At 46.1% G+C, this 14416-nt stretch overlaps 1 protein-coding gene across 3 annotated transcripts in view; it reads right to left on the bottom strand.

Annotated features, from left to right (window-relative positions):
- PNPLA7 (patatin like domain 7, lysophospholipase) overlaps nt 1-14416 on the bottom strand; it is a 126072-nt gene that overhangs the window by 73620 nt on the left and 38036 nt on the right. For all 3 annotated transcript variants that reach the window (XM_080630523.1, XM_080630525.1, XM_080630524.1), the window contains one exon: nt 594-707. In XM_080630523.1, the coding sequence (XP_080486649.1) occupies nt 594-707 (114 nt within the window). The remainder of the gene's footprint in view (nt 1-593; nt 708-14416) is intronic.

The following is a 14416-nucleotide window of genomic DNA, read 5'->3' on the forward strand; positions in this document are numbered from 1 at the left end:
GGACAAAAGAATTACATTTTGAGTCCGTCAGACTCCAGTTGTGCGGGAGGGAGGTATAATGTCAAGTGAATTACAGGAGACTGATAAGTTGATGGATTCACAGGGAGCAATCCCAGTCTTCAAGACACAGACAGATCTGGCAGTCGCAGAATTAGGACTGACAGCCTAAAATGCAAGGGAAAGGAAATCCAAACCCCCAATATCAATGCTCTGGGAATAAAGGTACGTGTAACCAAGTGCTGGCTCCAAGTCCGGGTGAGCAAGACAAATGAGTAACAACATTTTAAAGTGATTTTAGAAGTCAAACTCCATTTAGTATCAATAGCACTAAGTGATTTCCACTTTGCTAAATAAGCATGGCCTGCATTTACGTGAGCTCCCGTCAGACACACAAAACAGCCCTGCAATAAAGCATGCTGAAGTAAGAGAAACTGATGAAAGCCTGTTCTAGATCAGATCAGGCAGACAAAGAAAACCAGATGTTTCTCAGTATGCGTCAACATATAAAACCCTCAAAGGACTTGGTGCTAATGGAGGGTTTAGCTCCTCAGGCATCATTTGAGACAGACAGACCTGAGTTTTCATTTCCTTACCTGGGGGAATTTGCGCTTGATCGATGCCAGTGCTCCCTCAGGGAGTTTGGCAAGTTCGGAATCTCTGACGGCGTGTACTGTCGTGGCTCTGGGCTGATTGGTTAATGCCTCTACCTGAAAGAGTACACAAGCAAATATTAAAGAGAATCCACAACACGCTGCAAGAATCACATGTCAGGATGAAGAAATGGAACAAATCCCAAGATCCGGGCTATCACAGTTGTTGCTCACACACATTCAAAACCAAATGCTGTTTTCTTCCAAAGGGGCTGCAGAGGGAGCTTCCCAAGGCATGTCCACCTGCAGCAAAGAATCAGAATCTCTGCTCTGCTGACGGAAAGTTAAGTTTTTCACAGAAATAGAACACACAGGACCCGACAGACAGTATTACAAGAGAAAGCTCTAGGGACAGGCCAAGGGGAGTGGCTTTAACCTGCTAGAAGGGAGATTGAGATGAGCTCTTAGGCAGAAGCTCTTCCCTGTGAGGGTGACGAGGTGCTGGCACAGGGTGCCCAGAGAAGCTGTGGCTGCCCCATCCCTGGCAGTGTTCAAGGCCAGGTTGGACACAGGGGCTTGGAGCAAGCTGCTGTAGTGGAAGGTGCCCCTGCCCATGGCAGGGGTTGGAACTGGATGAGCTCTAAGGTCCCTTCCAACACAAACCAGGCTGGGATTCCATCAAATTCCAGCACCAGCAAGGCTTTTGTTACAGAACCTGGAGCTCAGACACACAGAGTTAATGCAGTGTGTACACGACCCCCTGACCAATGGCTGAGCTGTGCTTGGTGCCCTGGCACATCCCTCTGCCCACTGTACAAGAAAATGAACTTAAAATACACAATCCATGACCCCACTTCCACCAAGGGTCTTCCACGTAGTCAGAACACTGCATGTGCACAAACCAGTCAGACAGCCAGACCATGTTGATCTCCAACACGCATCTTCAGCCCAGACAGCTGAGCTCACCCTGCTAATATTAACTCCACTACTGCAGGGGAGTTCCACCAACACCAAGTCCTGTGCAGGAAAAACCACACAAGTACATTTAAAGTAACTCTGTTTTGCAAGGCCTCGCCTGTATTTCTGTTCCCATGCCAGGAAGGTTTTGTTCCGTTTAGTAAGAATAAACATTTTTGTTATGCATTTTAAACTAACTAAAATAGTATATAATAGTATATAATATAATTATATATATATTTATATACTATATAATAATATAACATATATTATATATATAAAATAAATATATATATAAAATATATAATATAATTATATAATAGTATATAATAGTATCATAGAGTCACAGCCTGGATCGAGCTGGAAAGGACCTTGAAGCTCCTTCAGCTCCAACCCCTGCCACGGGCAGGGACACCTTCCACTAGGAGCAGCTTGCTCCAAGCCCCTGTGTCCAACCTGGCCTTGAACACTTGCCAGGGATGGGGCAGCCACAGCTTCTCTGGGCACCCTGTGCCAGTGCCTCAGCACCCTCACAGGGAAGAGCTTCTTCCTTATATCTAACCTGAACTTCCCCTGTTTAAGCCCAACAGCCCTTGTACCATTCCTACACTCCTTGATGAAGAGTCCCTCTCCACCATCCCTGTAGGCCTCCTTTTGTAGCCTGTAGGCTAAAAAAAGCTCACAGCATCTTGGTACATGCATTCATAGAGAAACAAATCCCTCTTAGGTTCCCCAAATGGTTGTATAACATCACGAGGTTTCTCTCTCCCCTACTTCCAGCTTTTTATTCCAGTTTTTGGCTCGGCACTTTAGCTTCCCTATCCTTCAAGCAGGTGAAAAGGTTCAATCATTAAAATAACACTTTTCCTCTCAGCCAGTCACCATCTGATTGAGTTTCATCTGTTAAAAGAGGACAAATGCTCAAACTGTCTCAGACCCCTTTCCAGTCCTCCTGTGATATACGACTGCATAGCATGAACTGTGCTCCAAAGGGCTCAAGCCTTTCAGAAAAGATGAGATTTGCAAAAAAGGGAATTCAATTCTAACATTAAAACAAACCCTTGGGATTTTTGCCCTCCAGACTGTGACCTTGTCCTGTCAAAGGGCTCCCCAGGCAGAGCACAGGGGGATGGAGACCTTTCCAAACCTCCTTCACAAAGAGCCCTTCAAGTCTTTGGAGCAAATGGTATTTGCAACACCACTCACGTTATGGACCTTCTTGACTGTAGGGAATTTGTTGAATGTATCACAGTATGCTAGAGATTGGAAGGGACCTCAAAAGATCATCTAGTCCAATCCCCCTGCTGCAGCAGGAATACCTAGATAAGGTTACACATGTAATTCCCAACCCATCACAGATTACGGATCTTGTGCCACTCTTATTCACAGGTACCAGCTGAGTTTTGCCATCAGCATTGGTATTTGCATTTGAATACATCCCAGTGTTCTAGACTGGAAAATACCCAGGTCCCAGACACTGCACACCAAGACATGAAAATTTTGCTTTCCCCTTCAATGTTATCATCTTAGCTCCCAATTTCCATTTTTATTATCCTAAACTATTAATAAAACACATCCACTTCCCTGGAAGTGAAAGGGCTCTCACTCAACATGTGGCCTACCTGTAGGATTATCCTTCACCTTCACTCCACCTCTCTCTCTTCACACCCCATGGTTATAGTCTTCTTTGCACTGGTTTTAGATTTTCTGCACATAGGAATCTGCCAAATTAAATAAGTGTTTGCCTATTCTCACCTTTTCTGGAGATCAAAACCACATTCTAGCACTGAGTCATAGCTCTCCCTGTAAGTGACATTTTTCTTTGTATTTGTTCTTAATAAACCATTTCAGATGTCATCTACTCAGAGGACTTTTTTTCTTGCTTAGAAAAAAAGAAGTTTCAGGCAAATGTGTACTTGAAACTATTCCAGTCTTCAGCCACATTCAAATCCCTGGGCTCCTCTCTCCAATGAACCTGTTGAACAAGTTTTCTTGTTTTACAGGCTTGGAACAGCACATGACTTTGAGATGAAGCTTGACCTTGAACATGACTAAAACCCACCTGCAACCACATCAACCCTGTAGGATTATCTCCTTGGTCATAAAGAAGAAATGGAACATTTTGGTCACCCAGCAGAGCTGCAGCAAAGCACCCAAAGACACCTCCATCACAACATCAACACACAGATGTGTCAAGAAATGGTATTATTATCTCCTAAATCCTATTCAACCCTATGGGGGAGGAGTAAATATTTGTCTATATAATCATCCAAGCGTCTTTTCTGAGCTCCTCCCCAGACCCCCATTATCATCCTTTACCCACACCAGTATGAACACAGCTACAGCATTTGCTTGAGTGCAAGGAGGAATCCATGGACTCTTCCCCACTCCTTTTCAAATCCAAGTCAATGGGATATATTTTGCTTGAGGCAACAGCACATCTCTGGTTCAACTCCTGTAACATCCATTCCTTCTCCTTAGTAACAAGCCTCTGAACAGCTCTGCCTCACTGCCCATTTCTGGTCTTCTCTTTTAATTCTTAATTCACCCATAGCCTTGCTCTTCCTCTCCAACAATCCTCCAGCTTTCCTGGATCCACACAAGGCCATCGCCTCTTCTGCTCTGTCTGGACTGGCTGTTCTTCTCTTTGCCATCTTATAACCCAGTGCTGTTCGTTCTTCCTGCCTGTTATAAACTCATCTAACCCACTTCATAGTGCTATTTCCACTCTGAAATCCATCTCTCTGAAATCCAACTGCTACATTATATTTTAGCAGCCATGCAAACACACTGTGCATTCTGTTCATTGCTCCCCGGGCTCCGAGGTCTCCCCCTGAGCTCCTCGATTACAGCAAACATCAACACCTCCACTCCATCACACCCTCAAGAATCTGTCTGTCCATCCTCGCCTTTAGCTCTGTTTCCCCCAAGAGCTGAATGAAGCCATGCCTCAAATGCCGTATTTTGCATCAAGGAGCACGTGTCAGTCCCGTGTTACACAGTCCATGGTTCTTGTCATCGATAGCAGGTATTACCATGGGTGATGGTCCCTCAAGCACTGCTGCAGTTCTGTTGGTCCTAACACTAACAAAAAGGGAAGAAAACCACAAACCCAACCAGCTATAGACCTATGCTCTTTTTACTGCTTCTGTTAATTCTGACAGCTCAGTTTTTCCTATCTTCTCTTACCTCCGTATTAAATAGTGACAGAACCACATACAATGCCTCCATTGTGCACAACGCATGTGATTCACAACCCTGGCTTACAAGCTCTTGACAAAGAAAAAATGTTATTATAAATGTTTTAAAAAGAGGAGAAAAAGCAATTTATATTCTCATGACCTCTTCTGACTTCATTTTCAACAGCCCTTCCTGACAGTTCTTCTTACAGCTTTCCAAATTACACACTTGGAAAGTAAAAACCAGCATGTGTCGTCTTCTGCAAGTGGGTCTAATGACTCCCAACTCTTTTTTGAGCTACAGCCAACAAACCACTTTGAATATTTGCTTAACTTTAAGTGTGTGCACAGCCCCAGTGCAATAAGCACAGCTATTTTCATGCTTAGCCTCAAGCAGCTCTGAGACTGCATAGAGGACCTGACCACAACTGGAGCTGCTCTATGTTGATCTATCTGCTGGCAACAGAACCTTGCGCCTCCATACAAATCCAGCCTCACTTTAACAAGTTATTGGGTGACTTTCCTAATAGTCAGCAAACAGTAAAATTAATATGATTTTAAAATAGTTTCTTGTGTGGTTCATTTCTTTTCAAGTGAGTTTTGAAGTATGGCTGGTACAAGAGAAGACAGGTCCAGTCTGAATTAGCAATGCAAGTCAACAGGACTGTGTTCATGGTCACAGGTCCATCCACCACCTTCAGGCACATACATATATGTATATATATATATACACACACACGTATATATACATGTATATATGCTCCTGTGGCTCTTCCCAGGCATTCCCTTCCCATCCAGCTTGCAATACACTGCTTGAAGTTTCTCTCCATTACGGCCAGAACTTCACCTGAGAATCTTTTATTATCTCATACATTGTATTTCCTTCTCTTACATCAGTCTTTTCCTTGATACCAGCTCACAAAACGCAGCAATCTCTCCGTGTTGAGGGTGTCCTGTGTGTCAGCCCTTGCCCTGCCAAACCCCAGTCACAGTGTAGTAAGAGGGATCACCTCTTACTGCAAAGGAAGAAAGGCAAGCACCACATACGAGCCTGGGAAGCAGGACAGCATCCCAAGGATTATTAAATGATGTAACTTAAACTCTTCACCTTCCAAATCCTCGTTCACAAAAGCCACCACCACCACCTCTCAGCTTGGGTGTTTGTAGGCATCAGGTTTTCATGGTCACACAAGAGGCTCTGGCAGGACCCAGCAGCCCCCAAACAGGCACCCTCCCACACAGGAGATCAGTCAGGACACATCCTGCCATGCTTCAACAGAAGAGGCATCACACCTAACTAAAACCGGGATGAAACACTGTGCAAGGAAGTGTAGATGCACCCATGAAGGCATAAGAAGAAGTATCAACACTGACATCTGCTGATAGTTTAGGAGGCTCAAGCAAAGGGATGGCAACCAGTGAGTTGTACAGGTACCAGATAGCACCCCTGTATCCAAGTGGCCAACACAAGCACTGGAACAGCAGAGGCACAACAGACACATGCACGTGGATTTTCAGAGTGTCTTTGCTACAACAAGGGCAGGAGATGCTGCTGCTGCAACTGGACACAGCAATGGAACATGATCAATGTTGCATGAAGGGCAACCAAACACTACACACAACATTCTTTTTCCAGTTTAAGCAAGCTACCCTTCTTCAGCTCATTTGCACCTGAAGCAGCAGAGGATGCTACTGTCAGAGGTGCTTCCTGAAGCCATCAGTTCAGAAGGATCCAAAACATTAACTTGTTTGTATCAGAAAAGGACAAAGGAGGAGACATTGCTGGAAGCAATGAATGAGTGGGAAGAGCAACCAGATAAGCTGCAAATCTATGCTATTTGTGGGAGCGGTGCCAGGGCTGAATGCAGTACACCATGTACTCTTGAAAGTTGTTCTAACAACCACCTTCTGCAATCTTTCATGTGCCAAGTTAACCCTGTGACTGAGGACATCCTGCACTTTCGCAGTGCAGGAAGAAGAATCCAAACCTCCCTTTCTCACTATATATATATATATATATATAAATATAAAATAGTTACATAAAATACATACATATACACACACTCATACGTGTAAGTGTTATATGTCTGTACGTGTAAGTGCATATACAAAGTGCATGTAGAAATTCAGTTAGCTGAGCTTGCTACCTTGTGTAATGAAGGCAGTGGAATCATGGTACGGGTTCTCCCCAAAGGCCTGAGCCTGCATTTTGTAGCAGTGCAATGACAGCCCTGTGGCACCAGTGAACGTCATTAAGGGACAGAAAAGGGGAAGGTTATAACTGGGGAGAGAACCAGTAGCAGTCCTACCTCATGTATTCAAGTTTCACTCCTTATATATGTGTGGCTATAGAAAAGATAGGAACTTGCATAGAATCCCAGCTGGGTTTGTGTTGGAAGGGGCCTTAAAGCTCATCCAGTTCCAACCCCTACCATGGGCAGGGACACCTTCCACTAGAGCAGCTTGCTCCAAGCCCCTGTGTCCAACCTCGCCTTGAGCACTGCCAGGGATGGGGCAGCCACAGCTCCTCTGGGCACCCTGTGCCAGCGCCTCAGCACCCTCATGCATGCACGCTTTGCTTCCCCAATCCAACATTACAGTCAAACACCACAAAACATCTCAAAAGCTCTCTGAAGCACACAGACAAAACACCCAACAAATCCAACAGATTTATCCAGGTTTGAAGAGTCTCTGTAAATGCAACCCCACTGACAGGGAGGCAGCAAGCTCCTCTGATGGTGAAATTACACCTTAATTTAAGCAGTGGATGAAGAGATATAGAACACTATGACCTGCTTGTATCTCTTCCAACCAAGATGAGATCTGATTGCCTTTAACTCAGCTTCACACACAAGAATACTAAAGCCGGCTGGAACTTCAGCAACATCCCTCTCATCCTCCACTGCTGACTCTTCCCCTGTAAATACTTTCTGTGGCTTCTGCTGAACTTGGATGCTTGTTGTTAAAAATGATGTGGATTTCTAGAGGAATGTCATGAGGAAGGAGGGGAGGGAAGAAAGAAGCTTTATCTTGACTTAAATTTTCGTGATCAGCTGAGCCATGTAGCTGCATGGGGACATGTGAATGCAATGTTAACCCTGGCCACTCACCAGCCAAGCTGAGTCCCACACAGCATCTCCCAAAGTGGAAGGGAGAAAGCAGCAGGAGGCAAGGGAGGTGGAAGATTGCCCTGAGGCGGGATTAGAAGTTGTATCATTGCTGGACCCTAGCAATGATATCATCACAAGGGAGTCCAGCAGGAGGGAGACATTAAAGAGCTTAAGGAATGAGTTGAATGTGTGTAATCACCTATCAGAAACCCAGCAGGTCATCACCTTATCACTATCTGTCATCAAAGATCCTCATACTCAAAAGAATTTGGCTAAGGAGATAAAGCTCTTGGCAGTTTTATCTGAGACAGCTACAAAGCCAAATGACTTACCCACATAACATTAGTGCCAGATAATGTAAAACCAGAGCCTGTCAAAGCTGTACCTGTGGTTTTCCCAGCCAGCACTGAGACCACTAAACCGTCCCACAAGAACTTTCAGTTGTGAACGGTCTCTTTCTTTCATCATCAGCTGTTTAGAACTTGAGGAAAATGAAGATAAAAGGTAAGCTGTTGTGGATAAAAGAATATATTATTGTAGAGATAAGAGTGGGAAAAAATAGTACCCACAGGTCACACCATAAGTGAAGGTGCTTGTAGGAAAGAAAGGTTCAATGGCTCAGACCAGTGACTTGAACTCAGGCAAATCCACCCTCAGGAGGAGTCTGGAAATCAGGACATTGAGCTGCTCACTTCAGTCTGACCTTACTTCAGCTGTGCAAATGAGAACTCATTCTCCAGAGCTTCCCCTGTCTCCCTTGCTGCTGGTAGATACCGGGGGGTTGCTGCTGTGTGCTCTGGGTTTGGGTTGGTTGGGTTTAGGGTTTTGTTTGTTTGGGTTTGGGCTTTGTTTTCTTAAAACACAATTTCACACCTAAGACCCTGCTAGGAAAATAATATTTTTTAGTAATGCATTATCAAGACAGATGGCAGAAAAGATGGAAAGAGAACACCTCCTTCTCCAACCATGTCTTGGACATCAACCGCCTCCAGTTTCCACAGATACAGGCTGCACACAGAGTGTGCCCAAGGCACCATCAACCTGAATTAACCCAAAACATATCTTTTAGTAACTTAAAGCTTTAGCAAATGAAGTAGTCTTGGTTGGAAAAAAAAAAAAAATCACAGTCAAATAATTGGCCAAAACCCATTCACATGCTTAAACAGGACCCAGAAAAGCAGCCTGCAGAGTGGCCCTCACCCAGCAGTATCGCGGTTGTTGTGTACAGCAGCACTCATCAGAGGACGGAGGTGTAGATAACATTAACAATGACAAAGAACACAGGCCTGACAAGTGTAATCCTGATACTGGTGTTTCCTTTGAGGATTACTCAGCAATTAAAGATTTCTGTTAGTGTTACATGTCAAAAGCACAATGTTCCAAGCCCCTGAGGAAATGATAAACCATTTACAGATTCTGCTCAGTGTTCAACTTTTGAGAGGCATAAAGGCCATGCACATTTAACTGCACTAATGAGATGAACAGCTTAACCTCTAAAATAATTAACATATCTATTATTTCTAGGATGTGAAGTGTGATTTCTTCCACAGCAGAGCTGCTGTGCGCAGCACTGACACATGAGGGTTCTGCAATCTACCACTCACGCTGCCCTGAGTTAAGTTAAAATCTTAGTGCACAAATGCCTTTCTGCACTTGCTTTGCTATATTGCTACCCCAAAACAACTGGATATAGTCCTACTATTAAGAAGGGGAATTCTGGTTGTTAAAGAGAATAAGAAAAGATCTTGTACAGAATCACAGAACCATAGAATCAGGTTGGAGAAGCCCTTTAAGCTCATCCAGTCCCACCCTTACCCTAGCACTGCCAAGGCCACCACTAACGCATGGCACTGAGGCCTCGTCTCCACGGTGTGTGAACACTTGCAGGGATGGTAACTGCAGCCCTGCCCTGGGCAGCCTGTTTCAATGCCTGAGCACCCTTTGGGGCAGGAATTGTTCCTCAGCTCCATCTAAACCTGCCCTGGTGCAGCTTGAGGCCGTCTCCTCTTGTCCCATCCCTTGTTCCTTGGGAGCAGAGCCCAGCCCCTCCTGGCTCCATCCTCCTCTCAGGCACTTGTAGGGAGCCATCAGGTCCCCCCTGAGCCTTCTCTTCTCCACACTGAACCCCCCAGGTCCCTCAGCTGTTCCCCATCACACTGTGCTCCAGGCCCTGCACCAGCTCCATTGCCCTTCTCTGACCCCGCTCCAGCACCTCAATGTCTCTCTTGTAGTGAGGGGCCCAGAACTGAACACAGGATTTGAGGTGCAGCCTCACGAGTGCCCAGTGCAGGGGCACAATCATTGCCCCAGTCCTGCTGGGGAGACCATTGCTGATACAGGCCAGGATGCTGGGGGCTTTCTTGGCTGCCTGGGCACAAGCTGCTCATGTTCAGCTCCATCAATCAGCACCCTCAGGTCCTTTTCCATGAGCAGCTTTCCAGCCACTCTTCCCCAAGCCTGGAGCATTGCACGGAGTTGTATGAACCACGATGTTGCTGGAGCTTGCCTGCTCCATAGGGTGCTTTGAGAGCTGGCAGGTTTGTGGTTAAGGCACTTCACACAAGTGGTAAGAGGCAGGTGCCCACCAGAAAGTCTGGCTATAAACTACATACGAGACAGCTTTAAAAATACTCTAAGCACAACAGCTGTCACCAAGGCCCCTAAGAACTGCTGGCACTGAGTCATCTTCCCAACGCTGCTGCCATTCTCCAGGAACCCAACTGAGACAAGGTGTTGACTTGCATAAAAAGACAATTGCATAGAAGGTTCTGTCACCTTCAGACGCAGGAGGGGAGCAGGCAGTATACAAATAACTTATCCTTCAGGAAATTATCCTGTAAGAGCTTGATTGGATTTTCTTCCTCCTCCTCACCCACGAGTGTCCTGCCAACAATGCAAAAAGCTAAGAACACCCATGGCAACAGACGAATGCAGTGGGGATCCTGTCACCCCTCTGGGACAGCTTGTTCTGCAGGTTGTGAAAAAATACTGAAGAACTGCTCCAGCCTCATCAGTGGTGTTAGGAAAGCACTAAATGTCACAGCCTGGGCCTGTTTGCTGGTGCATTGATATGCCACAGGCATATCAATGGGCTGAAGAGAGCTGGGCTGGGTCAGCCTGGAGGAGAAGGCTCCTGAAGGGAAAACCATAGAGCAGCTCCAGGGCCTAAAGGGGCTGCAGGAAACCTGGAGAGGGGCTTGGGACAAGGGCCTGTAGGGACAGGCCAAGGGGAATGGCTTTAACCTGCCAGAGGGGAGACTGAGATGAGCTCTTAGGCAGAAGCTCTTCCCTGTGAGGGTGCCGAGGCGCTGGCACAGGGTGCCCAGAGAAGCTGTGGCTGCCCCATCCCTGGCAGTGCTCAAGGCCAGGTTGGACACAGGGGCTTGGAGCAAGCTGCTCTAGTTGAAGGTGTCCCTGCCCATGGGAGGGGTTGGAGCTGGATGGGCTTTAAGGTCCCTTCCAACACAAACCAGTCTGTGGTTCTATGGTAACAAAGAAACAATGTGTTAATGAGATCAAGCTAACGAGTAAAACCTACAGCTGGAGCAGTTAACCAAGATTAGAACCAAAGCAGCAGCGTAAAGGGAAAAAAAGAAAACAAACCAAAACCAAACCCAAAACCAACCAACCAACCATTAATACAGACATTTTAAATCAGTAACTCAGTGAAGAGAAGCCCTTCCACTCTACGGACACAGAGTGGGCTTTTCCAGTTTCCTCTGGGGACACCTGGGCACAGCACTTGTGAGTCACCCTTTAGCTCACATAATGATTAATAAAATTAACACATCAACATCTTTCCACAAGTGCTTCTGCAGCAACAGCACCAACAAATAAAAGATTCCACCCCAGAGAGGTCAAATTCTATCAACTGTATCTAAGAGATTCCTCCCTGTCCTTTAAAAACTACCTGGAAGGCTTTCAATCAAGTTTTGACTTGATTTGACCAGATACTGCAACCAAAGTTGCCCATGGAGAGGGGCAGCAGCAAGCAGTGGGCAGCATCCCTCCACAAAGGCTTTTATGGAGCTGGGATCATTTTCCTCTGACATAAGTGTCCTCGTCAGCTCTTCAAGGGCTCCACTTGAAGGCAAACTTCAGTTTCTGATCTGTTCTTCTCCCCCTGAACTGACAGACCTCCAAAACAGATGCCATTGAGTCACTACAAGGAACAAAACAGTTTGAGCCCCAAGTTTAGCCTTGGGAGCACATGCACATGCTTGAAAAATAACATCTTGTCTGAAATCCTTCAGTTTTTCACGCTTTTCTTCTGCAAGCAGACATGGCAGAGACTCATCTCCTGCATCTGACACATGGCAGTTCTGAAGCTCTGTAATAAAGGCAGTAAACAAAAATACATAGACTAAAGACTCATGGATCTTTTCAGTGCCCATGGGGGGTCTTGGAGGGGCTCCAGTGAGGAACATGCCACCAGGGGAGCTTAAGACCAATTACCAACTGCTCATTTCATGCCCTGCAAGCACCTCGAACCATTCAGTTGCTTCAATTTCAGGGAAAAAACCCCAACCCTGCAGCAGGCTTTTAAAGGCTGTAACAAATCGTGCAGAAGGGGATACACAGATCTTTAAAAAACGAAAAATGTCATTTTAGCAATGCCCTCCGCAGAGCACGGCCACGTTCATCCTGGCCGTCCTCACAAATCCTCCCCCATGTTTTCAAAAGACAGCCAGAGCATCAGGATTCGTTCAACAAATGGCAGCGTGAGTCAGTGGGCCTGGGCGCTGTGGGCAGGAAGGAGTTGATGACGTCCATGGAGTCACAAAAGTCTTCAAAGTGATTCATGTCATAACATGGAATGTTTTGTGTTGGAAGGGATTTTAAAGCTCCTCCAGCTCCAACCCCTGCCACGGGCAGGGACACCTTCCACTAGAGCAGCTTGCTCCAAGCCCCTGTGTCCAACCTGGCCTTGAACACTGCCAGGGATGGGGCAGCCACAGCTTCTCTGGGCACCCTGTGCCAGTGCCTCAGCACCCTCACAGGGAAGAGCTTCTGCCTAAGAGCTCATCTCAGTCTCCCCTCTGGCAGGTTAAAGTCATTCCTTGGCCTGTCCCTACAGGCCCTTGTCCAAAGCCCCTCTCCAAATATGGATCCAGAAAACTCACGCTTTAAACATCAACTCTATGGGTATTTCTGTACCCATGCTCGGGGACTCACCAGTAAACACGGCATTGTCACAGGTAACACATCCCAGTCCATCCACCCAAACAACCTCCATTTCTGTGCACCCAACAGTTGACCCAGCATGAAACATTGTGCCAAACCCTGCTCAAGTGGTTGCGCAGGGGCGTAGATAGAGTTCAGAGCCTGCACTCTATGGTCAGTCAGAACTGCTTTCAGAAGATACAACAGCTCTGTTGTTTTAATGCAGGAGCTCTGCAAAACTCCAGAAGCTCGAGAATGAAGCTGCAAACCACCACTGGTGAAAGGAAGCAGGGAAAAGAGCAGGAAAATGCTTGTATGTGACAAAACTGACAAACCCTTATTTGCACACTAAAAGGCCTCATACCAGCAGGATTAGTCACAAAAGATCTCAGCTTTTGTTCCTGCCAAACCATGCCATTTTCCCTTTTATGGGGTACCTGAAGAGATAGCCCAAAAAAGAACAAACTAAATTCATGACCGTTCAGCACACTCAAGAACATCCCTGCTTCTCCAAGGACATCCCAAGCCCATAGAACTCCTCAGCCAGAAGCAGCACTGATCTTGAGAAGATATCCTTAAGCTGTGGCTGCCCCATCCCTGGCAGTGTTCAAGGCCAGGTTGGACACAGGGGCTTGGAGCAAGCTGCTCTAGTGGAAGGTGTCCCTGCCCGTGGCAGGGGCTGGAAGTGGATGAGCTTTAAGGTCCCTTTCAACACAAACCAGGCTGGGATTTTATGTCAGGTCAGCTCCCAGTCTCTCAGAGCACATGGGATGTCTGCCACAAACCCTGTACCAACACAGATCCTGGTCTGTGGGTCACCAGGAGACACCAGGAGGTCTCATGTTGCTGGCATTGTGCTCCAGCTCCAGGGACAGAGAGCCAGGGGTCACAGGAGACAGGCATAGCAGCAGCGGAGAACCTCTTCTCTAGGTAATGCTCAACTGCTGGATCATGCCCCTTTCAAAACCCATCATCTTTTGCAATCAACACAACCCTGAATCAGCTCTCTAGAGGGAAACAGCCTTGTACAGCTCCTTCCTCTTCCTCTTGATGTCTATAAACAAGAATTCCTTCCCATAGGAATAATACCAGCTATTGTGTTTCTTTATTCAGAGGTAGGCTCATTCTGGCTATAACAGTTACACATGAAATACTTAGTTTTCAGCTTAGAAAGCAAAATAGGGCCTGAACAACAATATCAGACCTTCAGAAACCCTCCAATGTTAAACACAGAAATCAAACAAGCCATGCATACTGACAATGTAGGACCCTACTCCAGTTGTGAACTAGGCCTGAGAAACAACAAATGAACATAAAGAAATTAAACATGGATAAATGCTACAACTTTGAAATCAAAATTTGCTTTAATAATTTTAATAACTACACATTCCCTGGACAACCTGATGCAGCTCTGAAG

The sequence above is a fragment of the Psittacula echo genome (assembly GCF_963264785.1).
Source record: "Psittacula echo genome assembly, chromosome: 16".
Taxonomy (NCBI): domain Eukaryota; kingdom Metazoa; phylum Chordata; class Aves; order Psittaciformes; family Psittacidae; genus Psittacula; species Psittacula echo.